The 22,911-nt window shown below is 39.0% G+C and overlaps 1 protein-coding gene across 7 annotated transcripts in view; it reads right to left on the bottom strand.

The window, feature by feature from the left end:
- ARHGEF18 (Rho/Rac guanine nucleotide exchange factor 18) overlaps nucleotides 1–22,911 on the bottom strand; it is a 52,142-nt gene that overhangs the window by 5,166 nt on the left and 24,065 nt on the right. For 4 of the 7 annotated variants that reach the window (XM_027812692.2, XM_027812695.2, XM_055707841.1 and 1 more), the window contains 20 exons: nucleotides 20,903–20,970; nucleotides 19,289–19,352; nucleotides 16,070–16,214; nucleotides 15,151–15,263; nucleotides 14,853–14,993; nucleotides 14,121–14,371; nucleotides 13,260–13,385; nucleotides 11,927–12,044; nucleotides 11,249–11,497; nucleotides 10,327–10,403; nucleotides 8,221–8,399; nucleotides 7,755–7,846; nucleotides 7,258–7,446; nucleotides 6,455–6,592; nucleotides 5,292–5,413; nucleotides 4,792–4,848; nucleotides 4,007–4,054; nucleotides 2,941–3,408; nucleotides 1,891–2,218; nucleotides 56–178 (listed from right to left, as the gene is read on the bottom strand). In XM_027812692.2, the coding sequence (XP_027668493.2) occupies nucleotides 56–178; nucleotides 1,891–2,218; nucleotides 2,941–3,408; nucleotides 4,007–4,054; nucleotides 4,792–4,848; nucleotides 5,292–5,413; nucleotides 6,455–6,592; nucleotides 7,258–7,446; nucleotides 7,755–7,846; nucleotides 8,221–8,399; nucleotides 10,327–10,403; nucleotides 11,249–11,497; nucleotides 11,927–12,044; nucleotides 13,260–13,385; nucleotides 14,121–14,371; nucleotides 14,853–14,993; nucleotides 15,151–15,263; nucleotides 16,070–16,214; nucleotides 19,289–19,352; nucleotides 20,903–20,970 (3,096 nt within the window). Of the gene's footprint in view, nucleotides 1–55; nucleotides 179–1,890; nucleotides 2,219–2,940; nucleotides 3,409–4,006; nucleotides 4,055–4,791; nucleotides 4,849–5,291; nucleotides 5,414–6,454; nucleotides 6,593–7,257; nucleotides 7,447–7,754; nucleotides 7,847–8,220; nucleotides 8,400–10,326; nucleotides 10,404–11,248; nucleotides 11,498–11,926; nucleotides 12,045–13,259; nucleotides 13,386–14,120; nucleotides 14,372–14,852; nucleotides 14,994–15,150; nucleotides 15,264–16,069; nucleotides 16,215–19,288; nucleotides 19,353–20,902; nucleotides 20,972–22,911 lie in introns of all 7 variants that reach the window. The other 3 variants (XM_055707842.1, XM_055707843.1, XM_055707844.1) reach the window with 3 other exon arrangements.

Genomic DNA, 22,911 nt, shown 5'->3' with positions numbered 1-22,911 from the left:
TGACACTGCACAGAGACATGCATTTCCATGAGCATGCAAGTTGGGCAAGACATACCTGGCTGGAATGCAGTGGTCTGGCTGCTTGGGAGAACTGGACTTGCTGATCGCCTGCCTCTCAGGACACCCTCCTCTCGTCCAACAAGCCTCGGGGGAAGTAGCTGCTTCTGATCAACAGATGCTAAAGAAAATATTTTACCAATCAGTATTTGAGGCTAGCAGTAATTCACCAATTTCACTATTTCATGCTGGGGCCCACTGTACTGAAAATTTTACATATCCAAGGAAGCTGCTATACCACACAGAGCTGGTGCTTCTCTTGCAAGTTACTTAAATTTTCTCTTCAGCTGTTTAGACCATTAATACTTTCTCTCTCCTCTCCTTGAGGACTTCTAATTCAGTTACTAGCAGGCCCTGACAATCACAGATTTAAAACCTAGTATTACAAAGCACAGAAGAGGGGAAAAAAATATCTTTGTCCCTAGCATTCAAATAGCAACGGCTATCTGTGCTACTTTTAACACACAGGACTGTGATGAACTTCTCTCTGTGCTCTCCATTTCACAGCTGCTCAGCAGCACAGTACATTAATTCTGGTGTTACAGCCTCTCAGTTTCTTAATTTCAACAATAAAAGCAATTCATTAAACAGTTACTCTGGATCCAAAGAACTCCTCTCAGTACACATTCCTTACACATCACAAAACCCAAATTCAATACACAGTATTTTGCCTCTGGTGCAGAAAGTCTTGTTCTATTTTACTGCAAGATCTGCAGACAGGCGTAACAAGCATGCACGCCACTAATGCTCACGAGAGAATAGAGACCAATATATTTGTGTTTTATATCTTTCACATAAATTACAGAAAAACACCATTAAGTAAATTTCCACTACAGAGATCATTATGTAAGAGCTATTAAAAATAAACTTGGGGAGATGTGGTATTAGAGCTTTATTTTCCCATTTAACAGCATCTGGTATTCAGGGTAAGATCCTATGAGGCTTCATTTATGTGCAAAAACATAAGCAAGTTTGCAAATGTACTAAACTTTAGGCACAACAGAGACAGACATTGCTACAGTAAGCGAAAGACTTTCCCCCTCCCTTCCTGAGCCAGGTTTGGCCCTGAGGCTGCTGTCGTAGCATAGGCTCAAGTGATGGGTAAGCCTGCCAAGTCTGAACCCTACACAAAGCTAAAAAGATAGTTTTGTAACTTAAAATTAGTCATTCTCCTAAGATGGCAGTAAGGCTATTTTAAGCGGTAGAGAAAAAATGGTTTTTACTGCATCTGTCATTGGCAAAGATCACTACTTTAGTACCTAGCAGTTAGCAGCAGAAATTACATCATGACAGCATGACTGTATTTTTACTTGCTTCTATTTGTGACAAAATTAGCCCTTTTGAACTCTACAACATGGACTACACCTCAATTCTGGCCTGGAAATCTGTATTTAATGACTGACTGGTGCTAAGAAAGGCATCGCCTTCAATGTTGTTACAACTCTGGACAGATAGTGAGAAAAGGGTAAGCCAGCCTCAAAACATTTTGCTCATGCAGAACAAGCTTCCCGCTGCACCGTTTTCCTTTAACACTACAGTTAGGCAAGAGGATTTTACATCCAGATTTACAACCTCTCATCACCATTCTGTCCCGTTGGATTACAGAACTCCATTGTCCACATTATCCCTTTGGGCTATATTTCCAATTTATAGAGTATACACATGGAACTCCTAACTTCAAGATTTTAAGAGTCTACTGACTGCAGTAATCACACTAACAATTTGTAGCATATTAATTTCTGGGTTCCACAGGGGTAGCCAGAGGTTTAAATGGCAGCATTCTTTCTCCCTGTGATGCTGGTAAAGATTAGAAATGCATTTAAATACACTTACCTGAACTGTCTGTCCTATGAGATGCTTTGTTCTTCCCACCTTTCTCTTTGCTTCCTTTTACAAAAGTGGCCAGTTTAGTAGGAATCTGCTGCTGGACTGCAGCTGGTTTCTGTATCTGGTTAGTTGCACTCAGAAGATGTATTGGCACTTCATTCTTCAATGCAAGAACTGGACGATTCTCCAGGGTGGTACTGTCCCTGCGAACCAAGTCTGGCCGTTCCAGGTAATCCATCCCGGAGACGCTCACTCTCACAGAGGATTTCAAGATGGGGAGAGATGGTTCCAACCCTTCTCCATTGAAGCTGACAGAATGACTTAGCATCTGGTTCTATGTGAGGAAAAAATCATTCTAGGTCAAACAGGTATCTTCACCCTCTCAGATACAAGGAGAGACCACCCTCAGCCCTGAGAGCACAACGCACTTTCTAGTGAAAAATATGACAGGTTAAACTAAGCCTAAAGCATGCTGGAAAACAGAAGGAAAAGCAAGATTGTAAGACCTTGAACACTGAAAAGAACCTCAGCAGCTCCAGACTGCTTAATACTGCACCTGGCAAAGGAGTGCAGGAGCAGACAATACTAGGTGATGACAGGACGGACAGAAAGCAGGACTTTCAGACAGTAACGAATGAACCAATTTAATCAGACCCCAAAATTCCTATTTTCAAACACAAGAAATGTTTTTAGAAGTCAACTGTACAAAATGCTGTCAATGTAGCACATCTTCTGCAATCAATTGTTTGCAATAGGGCAGTTCCTGTATTTAAAAAAAAATAATCCTCAGTCAGCCACATTAAACCCCCCCCATTCTCTGTTTCTATGTTTTTTAAAAAAGTACTCTCTTTACAAAATGTCTGGGTGGAATTTCACAGACACTGGGGAACTGCCAAGCTCCGATCTCTCTGACAGTAGCCATCACCAGCTATTTCAGATGATGGTTCAAGGAGCCCAGTGAAAAGAAAACATGTAGTAGTGCCGGAAAAAGGACAACCGTTGTTCAGAAGCAAGCAGGGTAACAGAAGTAAAACTCCAAGAAAATTAATTCCTCACCTGTCCCATTTCTGGGGAGAACGTGCCTGACACTGTGTTCTGCTTCTTCAGCTTCCTTAGCTGATCTAGACGCTCCTTCTCTTTCTCGACCGCTCTCTGAGCTTCCCGCAGTCTCTCCAGGTCATGCTGATAGGCCTCTCGCTGCCTCTCGAGTTCTTCCCTCTCCTGATTCAACTTCTCTCTCAGTTGCCGAGTCTCCTCTTCACGCTCCTGCAGCCAAGCTTCTGTGCTTTCAAATTCCCTCTGCTGCCGACTTCTTTCCCGTTCCAGGCGTTGCTGCTCCAGCTTCAGCTGGTTCTGAAGTTTCTGTACATTCATCAGTTCTTCTCTCTGTTTTTCAAAGTTCCGCTGTTTCTCCTGCTCTAGCAGCAGATTGCCTCGTGTAGACTGCAGTCGATACTGCTTCTCCCGGTCTACCATGGTGGCACGCTGCAGCTCAATGTAGCTATCCTGCTGAGATATCACTGCCTGGAGGGGAAATAAGATGTTCGGCATAAGGCATATGGGTTCAAAAAACATGCACAGCTAAACAAAAGACAATGCCATCTACCAGGTTAGATCACAGAGACTTTTGTCTTCATGAGCAGATCAAACTTCCAGCTTGTACAGCCCATTGTGACTAACACGATACTGAAGATGGCTAAGCAAGTAAGTTACACTTATGTGTATCAAAATTAATTACTTGCACCTCGAATTCTTACTCTGAATCCAATCAGTCAAAATATTGCTGACTACAAGATTATAGTAAAAACAACTAATACATACACATGTGTATATCAACAACAATTTAAAGACGAAACGTGCACAGAGAGCAGATGGAGCTCAAAGTAGCAAAAGAACAGCATTTAAGCAAGTAGGAAAAAAGAAAAAATTACTTAAGACAACAGATCTAACACTTCCTTCAAAATACCGGACACAATGTTTGTTTCCTTGAGTCTCAGGTCTTAAAATCTGCAGCTCACTCTAGCTTTAGGGGATGTTTTCAAGGTAGCTCCTCTCAACACCTGCATAAATTTGATTACAATTAATACCTAACAAACCTCTTGGATAATAAATAGTGGTTTACCTGAAGACTGAAGAGCAACTGTAACAGCGTTTGTATCCTTTGGACAAGCTGAAGAGGAGGGGAGGCAGGGGGAAGAAAGACAGACATTAGACACTTGAAGAGAGCTCTGCTTTGATGCATGACTTTATTATTTTTAAGCAGTGAATGTAAACGGTATGTGTACAAACCCACACACAATGGGTGCATGGTTACAAGAGTACTCTAACACAGGAACAGCCAACAGAGCAATATGCAGGCACAGTGAATTTCAGTGTATTAGTCCTTGCACAGATGTGAATCAGTGCCCAGCAAATATCACTGGGATTACAGCGTGCAATCTTCATCATCAGTTTTCTTCACATGCGCTACTTAATGATAACTTCCTCCCATGCTCCAGCACTGAATCACTACGCAGGTATAGCACTCACGGGAAACTCAAGAGGCAAGTTTTGTCAGTGAGCTGCGAAGCCAGCTCTTTGAAATGCTTGTCTACATACCCAGAGCCCGGCTTTGTTCTCTAATGGGCATTTTATCTCTGTATTCATAATCATAGAATCATAGAATGGTTTGAGTTGGAAGGGACCTTAAAAATCACCTAGTTCAAACGCCCCTGCCATGGACAGGGAGTTAATAATGCATTGAATCATGAGGTAAAGGATGTTAATGTGCCTGTGGTTCCATAGATATTAAAGATACTAAGATTTTTGGTGGTGGTTTTGTTTTGGGTTTTTTTTTGTTTGTTTTGTTTTTGCATGCTATAATATGGCTATTTGCCATTCAATTTTGTAACAGCAGAAGTAATGTACCTGAGACTCTATGGTCAGCTGAAAACCACTGCTGTCATCCAGCCTTGTTACATCACTCTGTAAAAAAGACAAAACCAACATCTGTGCTTGAGACACTTGTCGGGCATTGGTAGTGCTGCCAGAACAAGTTGGAAGGGTTCGTCTCAGGAGGGAACAGATTTACTGACGGAGCACAGATTGCTCCCATACTCTGAAGGACACACATCAAAAATACTTAAAGGCCAGGCTGAAACAGGTGCATGGTGATTAAAGCTAGCATTAATGGTACAGCATCAAATGAACAAATCTGAAACCCAATTAGCATGCCTCTCAAGTGTTAAGCTATCCACTCGCCCCACAAAACATCCTTAATGGAGCCTAGTAATTTGACAGACACAACTCTGTTACAGCCTAGCCCTACCAGCTATTACCACTTTTAACTTCGCAAGATGTGTCCTGCACCACTCTTATCAAGAGGAACATGAGGAAATGCATTTAAATCATGCGTAAGCCCAACGTACGGTTTGCAATCCTTCTTCTGCATCAGAAGGGAGGTCAGGGAGCTGCACATCTGAACCTAGTGCAGGGCCTCGCCAGTCCCACTGTCTCTGGTCACCACCACTGTTCTTCCTAAAACCACCACCTGAGGGAAGAGTGGAGGATGAATAGCTCACAACAGCACAGGGCCTGTGACAACTCACTGCACAACAGAGAAAGCAGAAAAAAATTGTGGCTTTGAAGTTAGAGCCAATATGCAACTGCATGGCTTCTCCATGATGATTCAAAATGGAAGAGCAGATGACAGTGATGAGGTAGGACTGCTCAAAAAAGTATAAAACCTGAAGGAGAGTGGGTTAAGATAGAGTGACAGTGAGTTCAGATTACGTTATAGTATTTTAAGCAAAGCAACCACAATGCACGCATGAAAGTGATTGTCTGTGGCTACCAGAAATGCAAGCTCGTAACATGGAATAGTTGTTAGCAGAAAAATTCTATTCAAAGCAGCACCACTGGAAGCGTGGAAGGAGGTAGGGGGAGATGGAATATAAATATACTGTATAAAGCACTTATGGTATGACATACATATATAGCCTTTCAGAGACAACAGAAAGTATTCTACAGATTAACAATCACTGAAATAAAGATCATTTTATTTTTCAGTAATGCATGAAGCAAAAATAGAGATAAATAGTATCTAGTGTTTCCATTCAATTAATGAACTGATAAATCATGTGTGCTAAAAGAGCAATTTATATTATCTAAGGTTTTGGCAACTCTTTAGTGACTGTGCAGATACAAAAGAAAGTAGAAAAAAAGTTTTTACGATTCAATAATAAAAGCAGGCAGCTGAAATCAAATTCCCTAGCTTTTCAGGTCAAGCTTATTTTTAACAAAATTAGAATTCTGTGTGGAATTGTGTTATTTAAAAAGTATGGGTTAAGGTAACGCCCTCAGTGTTAACAGAGAGGCCTACTCTGCTCCCTAGTGTTGGTATCAGAAGCAAAAGATACAACATGCTAATACTTCATGCTAGAAATTTGCTCTTATCCTCCTTTCAGAGCCTGGTGAAGCTTCCTTGTATCAGAGCCTCACTTAATTAATTGTTCTTATTTCATTATCTGTACAGAGAAACACAGTAAAGAGCTAAGAAGCTCAGAAGAATGCTGAATGGTCTGTTTCTTACTTTTATTTGAAATTGAGGGACTACTGTCATATCCTCCAAAGGTCTCTGCTCTCCTGGGGAGTCCTGACCCAGAGCCATCTTCAGGATGACAGGATCCACTGCCTAGGTGAGTGAAGATAAAGTTCTGGAGGTTTTCAGCTAGGAAAGAGGAGAACATGCCATGTAAACAGCCATGTCTTATGCAGTGAGGCAAGTGCATCATGCTAACAAGGTAAAAAAGAAATATTCAACCATCAATTACATTAAAAGATCAAGCAGTTTGAGAGATTTCCTGCAAGACAGATGAATTTTCCTTTGTGACTAGCTCTTTATGACATACTCTTCGTATTGTGCATATAAAGATGACCTCTTCCTTGACTGCAGGTTAGATTATCAAGCCTTGAGTGTTTGGGTTTTCTTTTTTTGTCTCCAAAATAAAAATTATGTTTGTCGTTATTTTCTGTCTAAGTATACTATCTTTAGACAGGCTATTTTAATATATGAACCTCATATAATATTATATTTCAGGATTGGCGTATTATTAGAGCACTCAGTTACCCATCTAAATAGAGACATCCTAAGACTCCACTGGTTGATCCCTGAAATTAAAAAAATCCAAGCTTTGGAGGTTCTCTACTTATAAATACAGGTGCACTCTACGTATCTTGCAGACCAGTTCTGTGAATAAGAGAGTCTGAACAGCGTTACATAAAAGTATTACATTATTACAGGATGATTTTCAGGACCTGTACTTAGAGATCCTGTACGCTTATCCACACCCTTGCATCTGAGTGAATGCATACGCCTTCCCACATTGCATTTACCTTCTGTCACTGCAGACTTCAAAATCGCCTCTCCTTGCAGATTTTCTGAGATATCCCCCCGAAGAAGTAGCCTAGATCGCGATCCTTGGGAATGGTCTTCAAACCCATTCATTTCATACATTTCTAGATAAATCTGTTGCTTCTCAGTTAGACTTTGTATAATCAGGTCATCTTTCATGTTCAAACGCTCTGAAGGAAGAAACAAACTCAGTTCTGCCTTCCTAATCACTGTCAGCATACAATGTTCAGTTTAGAAGATTATTATTCATTTTATGATTACAGCATCAAATGCAAAGATATAATTAATAGTTAAGGGGAAAACTCATGGAGCATACAAAGCTTATTAGACATATTTAACTTACTATTTCTATATAGCACTACCCTGAAAGACTTGTGAAGGAGAAACTTGATCATATCATGGGATAAAAGAATAAGACAGTCATAAATCACAAATGATTCTGAGAAGCAGTTTGTGAAACATGTAACTAAGTCATTACCTTGAAATTCTTTTAACTTAGCAGCTCTTGCTTCAGCCAGCCTCCTCTCTGTTTCAGGTTCATTAAATGTTCCTCCTTCTTCATCAGGACAGCTGTTCAAAGGGGGAGACAGATATACATTTGGATTTGCATCTCAGGATTCAACCTGAAGCTTTTGCCTAGGATGTGGTTTACCTTTGTGTATCAAAATTCCTCCCTTAACCAAAGCCCTGTTGCACTGTACATCAGTCAACTAAATTTTTCGTTTGTTTTTTAAAAAAAGCAGAATAAAGTCTTTGGCTGGTTTCTATTGCATCTTTATAAGTGGCTTCCCAAAGAACGCAAACAGATTTGCAAGCTTTGGTCTTACAATGAAAATTTGAAGAGAGTCAAATGGATTTTTATTTTAAGTTTACACCTATGAGTCCTGCAAAGAGAAGACAGACAAACAAGAAATCAAGCCTTTCTGCTTTCATTCATAATTTACCTTTCTACAGCTCTACGGATGTGTGCCATCCAGGAATTCCTCTCCTCTTTCGAGCTTGTGTGAATTTCATACATTTCTGGTCCTTTTAAGGAAGCACTAATTAAGAACATTGCCTTTTCCTCATTAGCTACCTCTCTTACAATCAACTTTTGCAATGAGATAACTGGTGGTTTAGAGTCCTGTAAAACAAAATATAATTTATTGCACTACATTATATATGTTCTTTAGGGTTTGTGTTACCCAGTTCCCCCTGTCTTCCTACTTATACAGGGCCACCATGAGCCATAACATCACAATGCTGTAACTTTATTGCTACGGCCTCTTCATGTGACCTTTGACGTCATTTTATACTTATCAACTACAGATGAGAACATGGAATGAAGAATGTACCTTTCAAAAACAAGAGGTCTTGGTAACTGAATATTAAAGCATATATTGATTTAAAGACCTGAAGACTCCCACTGGGTCCCAGAAGTCAAGAACAGGGTCAAAAATTTTGATCAAAGAGAGGCAAAGCCAAAATTTGAAATAGAAAACAACAACCCTAATGACACATGTGAAGTGAAAGAAGAGAACAAAAGGAAGTGTTAGAAGTTCCAAGCTGGCAAATTAGAAAAGAAATAAAAACATAAGACAGAGGTGTTACAGTGTGCCACCAGGTCCTGTGAATAATAAAACCAGGTGACAATTATTGTATAACTAAGGATTAACTGCTTTAGCTGTCAGCCTTTGCAATGAAAACAAATTTACAGAAGGGATATTAGTTACTAAAAACCCATCTATGCTTCGTACACCATAGGTCCAACATACATAGCCTAGAAAGAGCCTTCCTAGAAGAAGAAAATGGCTTTTGGTAACTGCTGAACCTTCACAACATAATCTAGAGGGATGAAAAGAAAATTGAACTGTGAAACAGACAGCAGGAACACCAGGTTTTGCCAGCGTCTTTGAGCAGCTGTATTGCAATTCAAGCCATGAACAGAGGTCACTGGAAAAACAGAATCACTTAGCAAATCCGTTTGCTCCTCTCATTTGCTTGATTTATCTATGAAGAAGTACAACAGTCAAGATGCTGGACATTAACAGTATGTTCTTCCCCTCTGTGAACTTGCTCTTCTGCTCATAGCTCAGATTTTTGTTTATTTGGAAAACAGGGCAGAATTAGTCTATCAGAGGCAATGTCATAAAATTAACTATTGTTCAAAGATTTACCTAATGCTATTCAAAAGGGAACAACTTGCAGCCATCCTGATTTATGAAAGCATCGATATTCTGTGCATTAGAAGAAGGGTAATTTGAAAAGCAGTTGCTTTTACAGCCCTGAGGTCACCAAAATAGCTTTTGCCATTAGAATTCAGCTTTAATGTTAATGTCTTGAAAAAAATATGTCCAAGAAAACAATTACATAAAATAGTTTCTCTGTTACTGGTTCTATTACAGCCATAACTGAACTACATCAGGACAAAATGTACACAATTAACTACTCTGAGGATACCTGTGGAAATGCCCTAGAAAAGCAAGCAAATCCTCTGAGTGTTCTAGAGTGCTGCAGTAATTACATTTGCATTTAGTACTTATTACATTTACTTCAGGAAAGTTCTCTGCCCCCAGTAAATCTTAGGCTATGTAACCATGGTTACCACGCCCCTAACTGAAATGGAAAATTATTTCCCTGCACATTAGCAAACAGAAGCAGACCTTATTGGCAAGTCCCTTTCCAAGCACAGTTCTAGTATGTTCATGACTTGTATAAAATAGCAGCCTAACAAAGTTCAGCGAAAGGGAAAGTCACAGCACCAGAAAAGGAGAAGCAGTGAACCTCAGAACATGTGCAGGGCATCAAAAAACTGCAGACATGGCAGCTAGAACCAGCTGACGCAAAGGAACACTATTTTGCACTAAGAGATAGTGGGAGGGATTCAACGTGTACCAGAATTACTTCAGAAAAAGTGATTCTATAATAGTTGTCTGGTTTGTTAACTTAATTTTCCTTCTGAACCTACCACAACAAGTATCTGACATCTCTTAACCGTATTTCTTCTGTAATTACTATCACTTTCATAAATACTCTAAGTGAATGTATTAAACAAGGAGAACAATACTTACCACTGATGCAAATGTGTATTTTTGGTCCTTTTCTTGTAAGAGCAACAGTACATCAGTTAACAGGACTGCCAGAATATCTACAGTAACAACAGAGAAAAAACAAAAGCCAGGGAGGGAGAAGCAGGTCAGGTTTTAAAGCAGAAAGACTGCTCCAGACTCAAAAAATCTCGACTTAAATTTCCTGTGAGTCAGGGAATAGCACGTCAACATTTGCAATATTGGGTCTACTACTGCCTTCCAATTGCGCTGTCCACAGACAGATTGTAGTGCAGAACCAGCACAACACAAATGGAGTGGAATTAAAGCTTGAGAACACCTACATAGGCATCCTATGCATTGACTCAAACACTCGTGAGGCAACACGTCTCCCTCAACAGCAGATTTTTCTGGAACTGCAGCCATTCATGGTACTACCTACTCTTGGCTGCATTTTGTGTGCCATTGAAGCTTCTCCTTGAATACTTGAGCAATGAAGCTGTTAAAACATTCACTGGCAGACACCGTTTTGATTTTCTGGCAAAACAGACATTATGCAGAACAAAGGTGTCATGGGGTCGACACAACACAATTTTTTCGAAGTGTGAAACAGAGCTCGCACAAGATAATGCCTTTCCACAGGAGACTAAGTTGGTATGACTCAAAGCTTTGTCATCTATCTAAAGACCTCCCTCTTGAATTGGAAAGCAGATCAGGCAGATAATCAGCAAACAGCGTAAGGAACTTATCATGCACCATTATAGAGATGCTTATTGGACAAGCCAAGAATAGAACAAGTGCTATTTCCTCCAATATCCTATTAAACAGGCAGGTTATTCTCGTCTTACTTTATACTCAATTGATCAGTAATAAAGTTACTTAAAAAGACAATAAATAAAAAGTTGTTTCCCCACTGTACTTTTTCTCTTACTGGTCCTTTCTCTACCTTTGAGTCGTCCTGATGCAGCTTTCCAGTACAGCATCCCATCCAGCAGAAGCCGCCTCTGTCCCATGTCATCCTTGCGGAAGAAAAGTCCATTTTTGCATTTTCCAGATGATTTTAGCTCCATTTTATGCATAATTTCTTTAAGGCGCTGCCCCTTCTCGCACTCATTTACCATGGCATCTACATGAGTGATTGTGTCCTTAATTAAACTAAGGGCCTGAGTCAGCTCTTCATAATCTCTAGTTCCAGCTAAGAGAAAAGAGTAGCAGTCAGTCACATTTTCAACTCTGGAATGCAAGATACAAACCACCCAAACATATTTTAACATGAAGGTTCCATAATGAATATCTAACAGTATTTCTTAAGAGCTGAAGTTCTAAAATAAAATAAAATAAAACACCCTAAAGCTCTAAATCTCTAATGAACTGACAGGCTTAACCTACTATGGTTTTGTGGTTGCAGACTTGAAACTGAATGCTGCTTTTGACCCTCTGATGAGGTGAGACTGATCTGGATCTGCATCTAGAACAGCATCTTCAGCTAACAAAGAAGTGAGAAAGCCAGGTGTAAGGCAGTAACAGCCTGTCCCTTCTTGTCTGAGGAACGAACACTCAAAATATGGGAGAAAAAGAACTGGCAGGCAACTGTGAGGCTTCTGGGAAAAGTTAAACAACCTACCTTCTGTATTCTGAATAATACGTTCCACCAAGACTGGATATTTGGTGATGCGCTGTGTAACTAGAAGGATACACTCCTGAACACCAAGTCTCCTCACAATGGAACAGTTGCCGATTTTCTAGAAAACAAGACAGACTCATCATATCCATTGTATACATTGCTCTAACTCTCTCACCCCTCCATTCACACATCTTGTGTCTCAAAACATTTTTGTACATTTAGGCATAGCACCACAAAATTAGCTGCACTTTTACTAAAGCAAAACTCCTGATAACATTAAAATTTGCTTTTATCACTGGAAAATATTTTAGGTATTATTATGGTTGAACTAAACCTGGAGCCAAGCAGAGCAAGTTCCAAATCTAATGGCCTATTTCCTAACTGATTGCCTTTCATAATGTGATTAGTCCCTACATATACAGAGAAGTACTATATTTCTAAAACCTGACCTAACAGCCAAATTAGGTCAATAATGAATAAGCTAAGTGTTTATTTTACCACAGCAAGCTGATCTACAGAGATACATTTCTGTTTAGAAAGGGAAGACTGTAAAGCATCAGAATCCCACTAGTCTGACTGCTAGTAGAGCACAATCCTGGCAGCAGAATGCAGTACCAAGATCTTTCCAAGTACTGGAGCTATATATTTTAAAACTCTGGCCACTCACTTAGTTACTTGAAAGTAAAGTGTTCTCACTTTTAAAGACAACTAGTTAAGAGAAGCTGTAAGCATAGAACTACGTTGGAAAGTTCACACAGTATCACTTACTGATGACTGGAAAATGAGAATACTTAGGACTGTGCCATGCCATCTGAGATTCAGGTTACAGGCTTCACTTAGGCTGTGTCTTTCCAGTCCTTCCTATTAATTGCACATTACAGTGTGCAGGAGACAAACAAACCACCCTGGAGCCAATCCTCTGGTTTTGGAAAGACGACGTAGTGGGTAAAACTTGGCTGAAGAGTACCTGCTTTTTCTATAGTAGTTCATCAACAGCATTTATCATTGATTTTATTTATTATGAAGCCAATTTACAAAGACGGCCACACAGCAGGGCTGTCAGTGATAGAGCCATGAATAGAAAAAATACTGTTCCCTAGTCCTATGTGCTCTTAAGAGCCTGCCTCAAATGTAACACCTGCTAATCGTGGCTTTGTGTCCAAACAGTTCAAAAGTCATAAAATAAAAGAAGCTAACAACTCATCAAATAATGACAACATGACTCTAACCCTGCTCATTCAAATTTAAGGAATCTTTTAAGTAAAAAATAAAACCTGAATTAGTCAAGTATATTATGGACAGTCAGAACGGTAGACTTCTGGTTGTTGTTTACCTTTATTAAGTTTTGGAACTTCTTATTGCTTTGGAGCAGGTCTTTATAGTGACTAACAGCTTCATTGTGTCCACAACAGAACACACCATATTTTTCTTTCATTCTCTCCCCATTTTCACCTGAAAACTAGTTGGAAACATAAGAATGAAAGACGTGAACAATTATGAGCAAAGCTACCTCCACTGCAAGACCCAGGTTTAACATGGTTTTATGGTAACTGATTTCTGAGACATTTCTTCGGTATTTCAATTTCTTCTGTACCAGAAATGAGAGATTTATGCAGTGTGACATATGAGAGCTTGGAATACCACAAGATCACCAAACATTAAATGATGGTTGTCATTATGAGAGTTTTTAAAAGGATTTCTGGGCCTCTGCATTTAAAAAGACTGAGGGACTGTAAAAGGTGAAAGGTCAAAAATTGTCATGATATATGAAAGAAACTGTTGCATCCACTCCATACCAGAATGGGTGCTAAAGCTGTAATGACTTCAAAGGATCTTTACTGCATTTTTAAAAGGTCAGAACCAAGAAGCTCGGCATTAAATGCAGGAAAGCCATGGACACCAGGCATTGACATGGCTCCAGGAATGCATTACTTTACTTTTGAAACAGACCAAAGACAGAACCAAGCCATCTGCAGACATATCCCACAGCATGCATACACACATGCCTAAAGAACACTTAATGAACATCTCACATTATCTGTGACCCTGTGTTCCTGGGAGTTATGCTCACACATTACACTGGGAAGATCATCTTAAACCCAGTACTAAATCAATGTTTACATAACTTTAACCTTACAGTTAGCTTTTCAGAAATTAAATAGTGTCAACAACATTAGTAGAATTTAATTCATACCTGTTTTACCAAGAGGTCTCCAATGTTCTGGATTATATAATTTTGGTCACTGCCTTCTTCCAAGGATTCCCTTCGTCGCTCCTTTAATTGGAGCAGAAATTGCCCATGCATCTCCAACAGCTCATCCACACAGGGGAAGAGCTTGTTGATAACTGCATTTGGGAACTGCAGTTCCTCTCTCATGGCTTTGGAGTATACCTTCAGCATTATTTTCAGTGTCCTAACATGGTGCATTTCAGTCTGCATTAGTTCTGGGCAAGGGGAAATAATAATAAAAAAAAAAAAATCAAAAGTCATTTATATGCTGTGCAGTGACTAGTGAGATGTAGAAGAGCAGACTCCAAAAGCCACCATCTTTTGCACCACCTTCTTCTTCACCACAATCTGCATCGCTGATGTGAAGCTCCTAAATTTGCCCTGTTAATCTCCCAGCCAAACAGGGATGGACCCTACTCATTTAATGACATCTCCCAGCTGCAGTTGAGCCATTCCCTAATTGTATAGCTGGGCTTTGCTGCTGACACAGGCATACTGAAAACTATGGGTTGCTTTAAATCATTAACAGGATGACTTATGCACACTAACACAGGTAAACAAGACCTGAAAATCTTCACTCATTTTTAGTTTCCAAGCACAAGTCAAAATGGGAGCCAGTAAAAATGATTTCTGCTTTGTTTCAAAACACTGGCACTATGAAATAGAAAAAGTTACAAGAATAACAAATACTCTTACCATAAATGACATCTTGCCTTTTTATAACATCTTTCTTTTGCCTTTTTGCATAAGACTGTTCCACTGCAACACTCCAGGACTCTGCCTCAAACTCATGAGCATCTGTTTCTATTTCACTTCGGAGGGATACAGAATATGCATCTAGACCAAAAGCACATTCAATTTCAATTATTGTTGTTTCCCACCGTATCCCTCATTATCATCATTAACAACAACAAGGGTAAAGACATTTCAATGCTGCTTTAAGACTGTGTCAGAAATTGAATAAAAATCCTGAAAAGCACAGAAAATTCCATACCTTCCAGAAAAACGGAGTCTGCTGTTGAAGGTGCAAGCGAGACAACGTCATCTGAAGTCTGCTTAAATTTTATAAACACTGAATCCCCTTCATCCATGTCTCCTGAAATTAGTCTAAATGGCCAAAGAAATTAGACCAAGGGACCAAAACAGAACGTTATTTTTAAGTTGCTTGACAAAAAAAAAAAAAAAATCCAACTACTTTAACAAGCATTTTTCCTAAACTACAGTGAAATTAACTTTAAATATATAAAAACTACTGTTGCACTCAAATTTTAAACAGTCAAATCAATTTAGCAACTCCATCACTGAAATATTACAGTTTTAATTAGAGCAGCATGAGCAAGTATGCAACTTCTAGTATGACATTTTAAAAAGACATCACCTGGTGACAAGCCATAGCCAGTTCAGAGTACAAAGGGCACTTTCACTACGAAGGAAGCATAACCGTGGCACATAAAAAGTAAACTACTACTTAAAACAGCAGACAGCTTTGAATCAGTCTACTATTTTAATCATAGTATCCTGCAATTTAAAACACTGCTGTCTCCTACACTGGTCAGAACTAGCACAACCTAGAATAACTGAACTTAGAAGACATTTCTGAATTTCCACAAGTCTAAAGACAAATATACCCACAAAAGCCATAATGTAGACAGAGGTACTCAAATACTGCCCTATTTGATAGGATATCTTTTGTTTCATAGTACAGAGGGACTACAGACAAGGTGATTTAAGCAACAGAAAAAAGCTTACTTTTCAGGGAAATTAATTTCAGCATTAAAAGCTCAATAAATCTTTTCTGAGCTTGAAAACCAACGTGAGTTCTTGCTTTAGTTCTGTAACTGTTTTTTGTTTCACATTGCCGGGGGCACGGGACAGGAAAAGCTAGTGAAATAGAAGAGAAGCAGTTTACTTACCCAAATTTATTAACGGCTCCAGCAGTATTCAATGAAGACTGAGAATTTCCTCTTTGGGTGATAGTCATACCGAGATTCCGTGACAGTACTGGGGTGCCATCCGGTCCCAGGAGAAGACTTCGGGGCTGCTCCTTCAAAGAAGTGGCTAGAGAGGCAAAAATTGAATTGGTACTCAGAAAATGAGGTGTACACTGCAAATCGCCTGCTCTCAAACCTCTCTCTGAATGTGGACGGAGAACAGACAGGATCTTGGATGTCAAAAGCTCGTTGTCCAAAAAAACATTCTCATTCCATTTTCTTGAAAAGGAACCACAAAAAGACAGCTCAGGATGAGCTGGAATTGTATTGCTTCTGCCGCTGCTTTTTGAATTTGTATTCCCCATGCTCACTACTGGCTGCCCTCAGACTTGGCACAGTAAAGTGGCCCCAGAGATGCACTGTTTTTATACTACCTGTGATCCTTCTAGAAATGTAAAGCTGCCACTTAACTTACTGTATTGGCTAAATCAGCAGGTCTGAAGTGCAGGAAATTGGTCCCTACTGTGCCCATTTAGTGTGGAAATTGCAAAGTATCTTCTCCTTTAGTAAAACACCAGAACCTACACACAATTATTCACACCCTACCGTATAAGGGCACAGAACATTTCATGGCAAACAAGAAAAATCTGAGATCACATAAAACCCACAAGTTCTTTGCAATGCTTATTGCTACACAGTGATTTATATCTGCATGCACACACACTGAACATAATAGATACCAGAGCTAAATTTAATTTTAATACTGCAGCTTTTTAATGCTTTTTAAATCTAGACAGACTGTGAACTGGAAAGATATTTAAAACTTTAATCACTATTACACAATACATGGAAGCCTGTAATAGAGTTATAAAAAATGGATATAAAAAAATAATTATTTAGCACTAATGTCTGTAATAAATGATAAGGAACAGGAGACAAAATACATCCTTTTAAAAAGGAAACTTCAGAGAAGTCAAAGATGAAGAATCAGCCAGACAATCTTTAAAACTTATCACTAACAAGGTCTGCAGCTGCCCTTTTTTCAAAGTGCTTTTAAGGACACGGGAGTGGAAGAGATCTCATGGATCCTTGGACCCAGGGCTCTGCCATTGCAGGCAAGCTTTGCCTTAACACCCAGATGCAACTCTTCCTTTTGTACTGGGTCTGAGAGGCTGCTTCAGGACCAGGCTGTTGCAGCAGCTCAGATAGTCCTCAGTTCCCAGCCAAGGTGACGCATCACCAATTTACAACTATTCTTGTAAAAACACTGGTGTCTACCCATCCCCAGAAGTTCCCCCTTTCTTAGTCTGCACTCCTTGGCGTACCTCCGCTAACAATTATCTCTCACTCTACTTCTGCCTTGCTCAATAAAACACAGCTAAATCAAGGTATTCATGTTTCTTATGAAACAGGTTTTTCCACATTTCTTGATATCCCATACTCTACATCTGCTTGTCTCTCATTTCATCTTCCTTGAAACAGTTGACTAGAATTGTATTAGAGCTGCAGGGGAGGTTTCATCAATGACATGTAATAGAAATTGTATCACCACATCTTTTCTTGCTGGAAATACCTTTCCCAAAACCTGTTTGGGTTTGAAATCTGGCTACGCACATGCACATTCTCAGTCTACAACAAACTAGGTAAACTGAGTCCTCTTCCACTATCTCCAAGTGATGAGACCCAAGCCCATTGTCCTGAAAGAGGAGACTAATCAGATATTAGCAAGATTTGTAAAGGCAGGTTTCCTAAACAAAGGCTTGGTGATAAATGTTCTCCTGTTTCCATTTGGGAAAGTATTGAAATCACCAGCCATCAAGTTCTCCTTCTGTGCTCCAAAAGCCAAGAACAAAGTTCTGTTTCACAATGGTAGGCCAAATCTAAAAATCTCCAGAGGCAATACATGGGGAGAGGGATGGGACACATACACACAAACACTACATGTTAAAAATGTGTTTCTCTTTTAAATTGATACAATACCTCTGGCTTTTTTTTTTTGCTGTGCACTGCAGTCTGTAGTGGATGGGTAAAGACATACAATGCTCACGCTATTAGCTGTTCCTTTAATTTCCAGCTTCTGCTTTGGACTATGGAAAATAAATACTGGCTGCCTAGCAGAGTCTGCACCAACAAAAAGCCATTTTCTGAGTTCAATTAGCACTGTCTGCACACTGCTGAGAGACCATATTGATCATTGTTAACCTATCACACCAGACCAGACTGTATACCACAGAGATGTTTCAACGACAAGCCCTACAGCCAACTTTTCCTATTTTCATTATTCCTTACTGTTTCCTATTTCAGTCTCTGCACTTTCTACTAAATGCAGAAAACCATTCATGGTAACACAAACAGCCACTTATCTTCTTATAACAATTACTCCCTTTGTGCTACCTCTTGGTAAGAATCATTTCATAAGAAAGTACACCTTTGCAATGGAAGTCAAATACCTAACAAAAACACATGAAACATAGTAATACTCAGACATTCACATCAACTTTCTTACATCCATCAAAGCAACCAAACAGACCAAATGCAAGGCAGAAAATAATTCTGCTCTAGTTACGGTCAGTCACTGGAGAGTCAAAAAGCCTGTTCTATTAATGCAGACCTTGTAACATCTACAAATTAAAACACCATTTAAATTATACACCTGTGACCATGATGGTCATTTCCAGTAGCAAAAAGCTATTTCAAAGCCTATGCTGTAATAAAGCTGTTCATTTTTGGGTTTTTTTTTTCCTCCCAGATCCCTTTTCCCACTTTGTTTCAACAAAGATTTATGTTCAGACCATTAGTGCCAGCTTGTCTTAGAGATTTCTAGCAACCACTAGCTGCAGGCAAGTTTTAAATAGACAATTATGAAAATCTGATGTAAAACAAAGTTCACAGTTCTAGTCTTTTCAGAGGCCAGAGAATAGACAATCAATGAAAAACTAGCTTATTGATCCCTTTTCACCATGATATTTTGAGGTTACACAGCAAGAAGGTATAAAGAAAAATAAAAAGATAAAAACACACAGGAGATTGCTAGGAGCCTCTAAGCCATTCCCAATAGAAAAAAAAATGAAGCCTTCTTATTAAAAGAGACCTTTTCTATACTTCAATAACACACTGTGTATAGCCTTTAAAACATATTAAAGAAAAAAACACAATTGAACAGATAAGCCTTGAGCACAGAAATCATTCTTTAGTACAAACCTGGGGAAATACACTGGGGCGAACTCTGTGGAGATCCAGAAGGTCTGTGCTGAAAATCTTTCTGCTATAGGAAAAAATACAATATTCTTACACATACAGACCAAACTTCCAGTCCAAAATGAATCATATTTTTCCTACCATATAGTACTAACTGTAAGTGAAGCTGTATACCGAAAGTATAAAAGATTTGACACAGTAACAGTTTTTGATTTTTTTCACATTCCAGAAGAATGGCATATAGACATTAACACTTTGTATAAAAATGCCATCAAGTATAAATCAGACTGATATAGAACCAAAACTGAAGTCACAGCTGAATTACATCTATGATAATAAATAATTTATTAAATGAAAGCAAACCCTTTACGAAGACAGTCTTCACCTACACTTTGTTTACAGCAATACTAACTAAACCCAGCCAATTTCAACAAAAAATTGAGATTGCTTCTTTAAAATGGCATCTTCGGTAATCTGTACAACTTTCTCATTCTTGCAACACCAGGAAGTTACAATTCATTGAGCTAGAATTTATCAAAGATGCAAAGAAATTAAATAAGTAAAACAGTCTGTGACAAATGGCTTTTGGGGAGTCTTGCTTCACTTTGAGGATCTAATTTCTGACTTCATTCCTCACACAATTTTGTGCTACTCTCTTCAGGAGTGGTTTGTCAGGGCTGATTCAACCACGAAAATTTGGGACATGGTAAAGAGTGGAAACAAAAGCATCACAGCAAGTGAATTTTTTGGTTTAAAAGGAAAATGCACAATGCCTTAAGAAGTTTAAAGCTATACATCAAAACCCCCACAAGAATATTTCTGCCCTCAAAAGAGTTACATTCTAAATCACCAATGGCTGAAAGCACTTCCTCTAACCTCTAATTGCCCAGGTTTGAGCTGTTCTGCTCTCTCTTCTCTCCCTCACAGTACTCCCTAATCTGCTATCAGTCTCTGAAATCATCAACACTTGCAGGTTAAAACAAAGTAAAACTCCCTCAAGTGTAATTAGTTATCAGGAGGAGGAAATGATTTTCAAAACCAATACCAGAACAAAGAAACCGACAGATAGACAGCTATCTGAAACCAGCCTGTGACCTTACATGCAGTCACAGGCACCACAGTGACACAGATAAAAATGAACAGCTTAGCAAGACAAAGTTCATCACAGTTCAAAAATGAAATCACTTATTCTGCATTGCCTAGCTTATAAATAATATGTAACTGTTATAACCAAATTCCCCTCCACCCCTCACACTCTTCCATTAGCTTTGAGATGGCACAACCTATTAAAGTATAGCAGCATAAAATTCAGAGGTACCATATAATTCAATTATGTTCCCCCCAAAAATGATGGGTTTGAGCATTCCTAAAAGGATTAGTCACAGTTCTGACAGACTCAAGCAATGGTAAGTAATTTTCAGTACAGCAATAAAACGTTTCACTATTTTCCCTACGTACATTGTCATAAATTACTATAATGACAAGTTAATAACTATTCAATGTCTTGAAGATGTAGGGCAAGATTCTGTCCTGATGTAAACTAAAATATCTGCACTAAATTAAGCTTACTATGTCAAGCACTGTTTTTATAAAAGAAGAGCACATTTTAGAACCTACCTTGGGTCTGATGCTGCTGCATTCAGCCAGTAAAGTCTTGCAGTTCTTATGGACATTCACTGCACAATCTGAAACAAGACACAACAAAGAGGGGCTTTAACTTAAATTATTCTTGCCATTCTCATCTAGGGAAGAGTGCCACACAAAAGATCTTAATTTTGGAAGAGATGCAGAGTAAGCTCAGGTGTTTCAGCAAGCATCCTTGTTGTGCATGTTCTGTTCTTGACTTTACAGCAAATACTCAAGTTCTTTCAAAAAGACTCAGAATCACTGATAGTGCAATTCACACATGCAAGCACAAAGAGACACTATCGAATGCACTAACAGTATTCTGCCTAACCTCCACTCAACCAGAGCAGTTTTCCTCAGATTTGCAAAGGTTATTTCCACATCTTTCAGTTCAAAATTGATACCATTCAGGAGGGTTTACTTGGCTCCACAGGAATAGCTGCCTTTCTGCATAATTGGTAGGAACTAAAGTAACTACAGTCAAAATGCACCACAGAATCATCAGAGTATTACCACCATCAGAGCACTGCCACTTTCCGAGCTTCACAAAGGAACTGTTTCCAGATAAAGGAACTAAAGCAGCTCTTTTTCACCCAAGGCATAACACCATTAACAGTATAGTAAAATCCATTTTTCCCCCTTATAATAATGACTGCTTGAGAAAACAGGATGACAACTGGTAACATTAAATATTTTCTGCAGTCTTTCTGTCCATCTGTAAAATAAGATCTTTCACCAAAGCAGAAGCTGGACACCAGCAACCTAGACAGTAAAGGAAACCAGGATTTGTTTCTTCCCATGTATTTCAGGCATGCATGTTAGAAAAGAAATAGAACAAAACTGGGAAGATGAACACCGTATCTGCTAGAGAAAAGCCTGTTTATGTTTAAAGCACAGAGGAAAAATTATTTACAGTTTCTTCCTCCAAACAGAACTATCACCCATGCCTGGCGCCAAGACTGGTGATCTGTTTTAAGGCTCCTGGCTAATGTAGAGCAATACTCACTTATAAATGTTTTCCATAATTACAGTAAAACTCTGAGAACAGGAGCAGCAAAATGCTTACTTGGCCTTAAATACAAATAAATTAATAAAGGTATAAAAACAGGACTGAGAAAAAAACTGAGTGCAGAGGCCCAAAAGACACTCAGATGTTACGCAGCTTCCTCAAGTGAAGGAAATAAAAGCAAAATACTGCACTTTGAGTGCCAGCCACACAAAAAATTTCACAAAACCAATCACCTTCTATAACTGCTCTCTTATTTGTGATATTTCTTCCACTACCACACCCCACGCAACAAAACAAAAGGCACTATATGTAATTTCAAATGTACATGCTTCTGCGAGCATATGATAAAAATGTATCAAAATTATTCACTTGCTAAAACTATGTAGAGAATAACCAATATATTAGCTATTTCAACATTGACAAGGCCTCTACCTATCACCAGAAAATGAAGAGCTTGTTAAAAGACATGTCACAACAACAAACAACTAGCTGACAATGGAAACCTCTTTCTTCCTGAGACAAAGGAGCAAACTGTAGGGCAAAACCCACCACATAAAAGGAAATAGAAAAAATTCTCCGTGACATCAAGCTGGGTTGGATTTGAGTCTAGCTTACAGACGGGTCCCCTTCAGGGCAGGACCATGATGGAGGGAAGTGTTCATACAGCCACTGCCCTCCCATGCGGCCCCGCAACATCACCTCTTGTCTTGAAATCACTTCATTCCCCTAGAATTGTGTAACATAATTATCTATAAACACTTTATCAGACTTCAACTAGACATTTATATTCTCTGACATTAACCTATCTTTAGCAATTACATTAGATAATTCCTTTCCTATTAATGGTTAGCAGGACCAATTTACTTCAAAAACTTTGGTACCTTAAGGTAACTGTAATAGGGATATCAACTTAATGTATTTCAATTTTAGTATAATGCACTTGCTCTGTTAAAGACAGCAGCTTGTTTCACTCTCGGTAGGTATTTTTCAC

Source organism: Falco cherrug, chromosome 4 (assembly GCF_023634085.1).
Source record: "Falco cherrug isolate bFalChe1 chromosome 4, bFalChe1.pri, whole genome shotgun sequence".
NCBI classification, from domain to species: Eukaryota; Metazoa; Chordata; class Aves; order Falconiformes; family Falconidae; genus Falco; species Falco cherrug.
The sequence above is the reverse complement of the archived record's forward strand: the minus strand, read 5'-3'. Positions and strand labels throughout refer to the sequence as shown.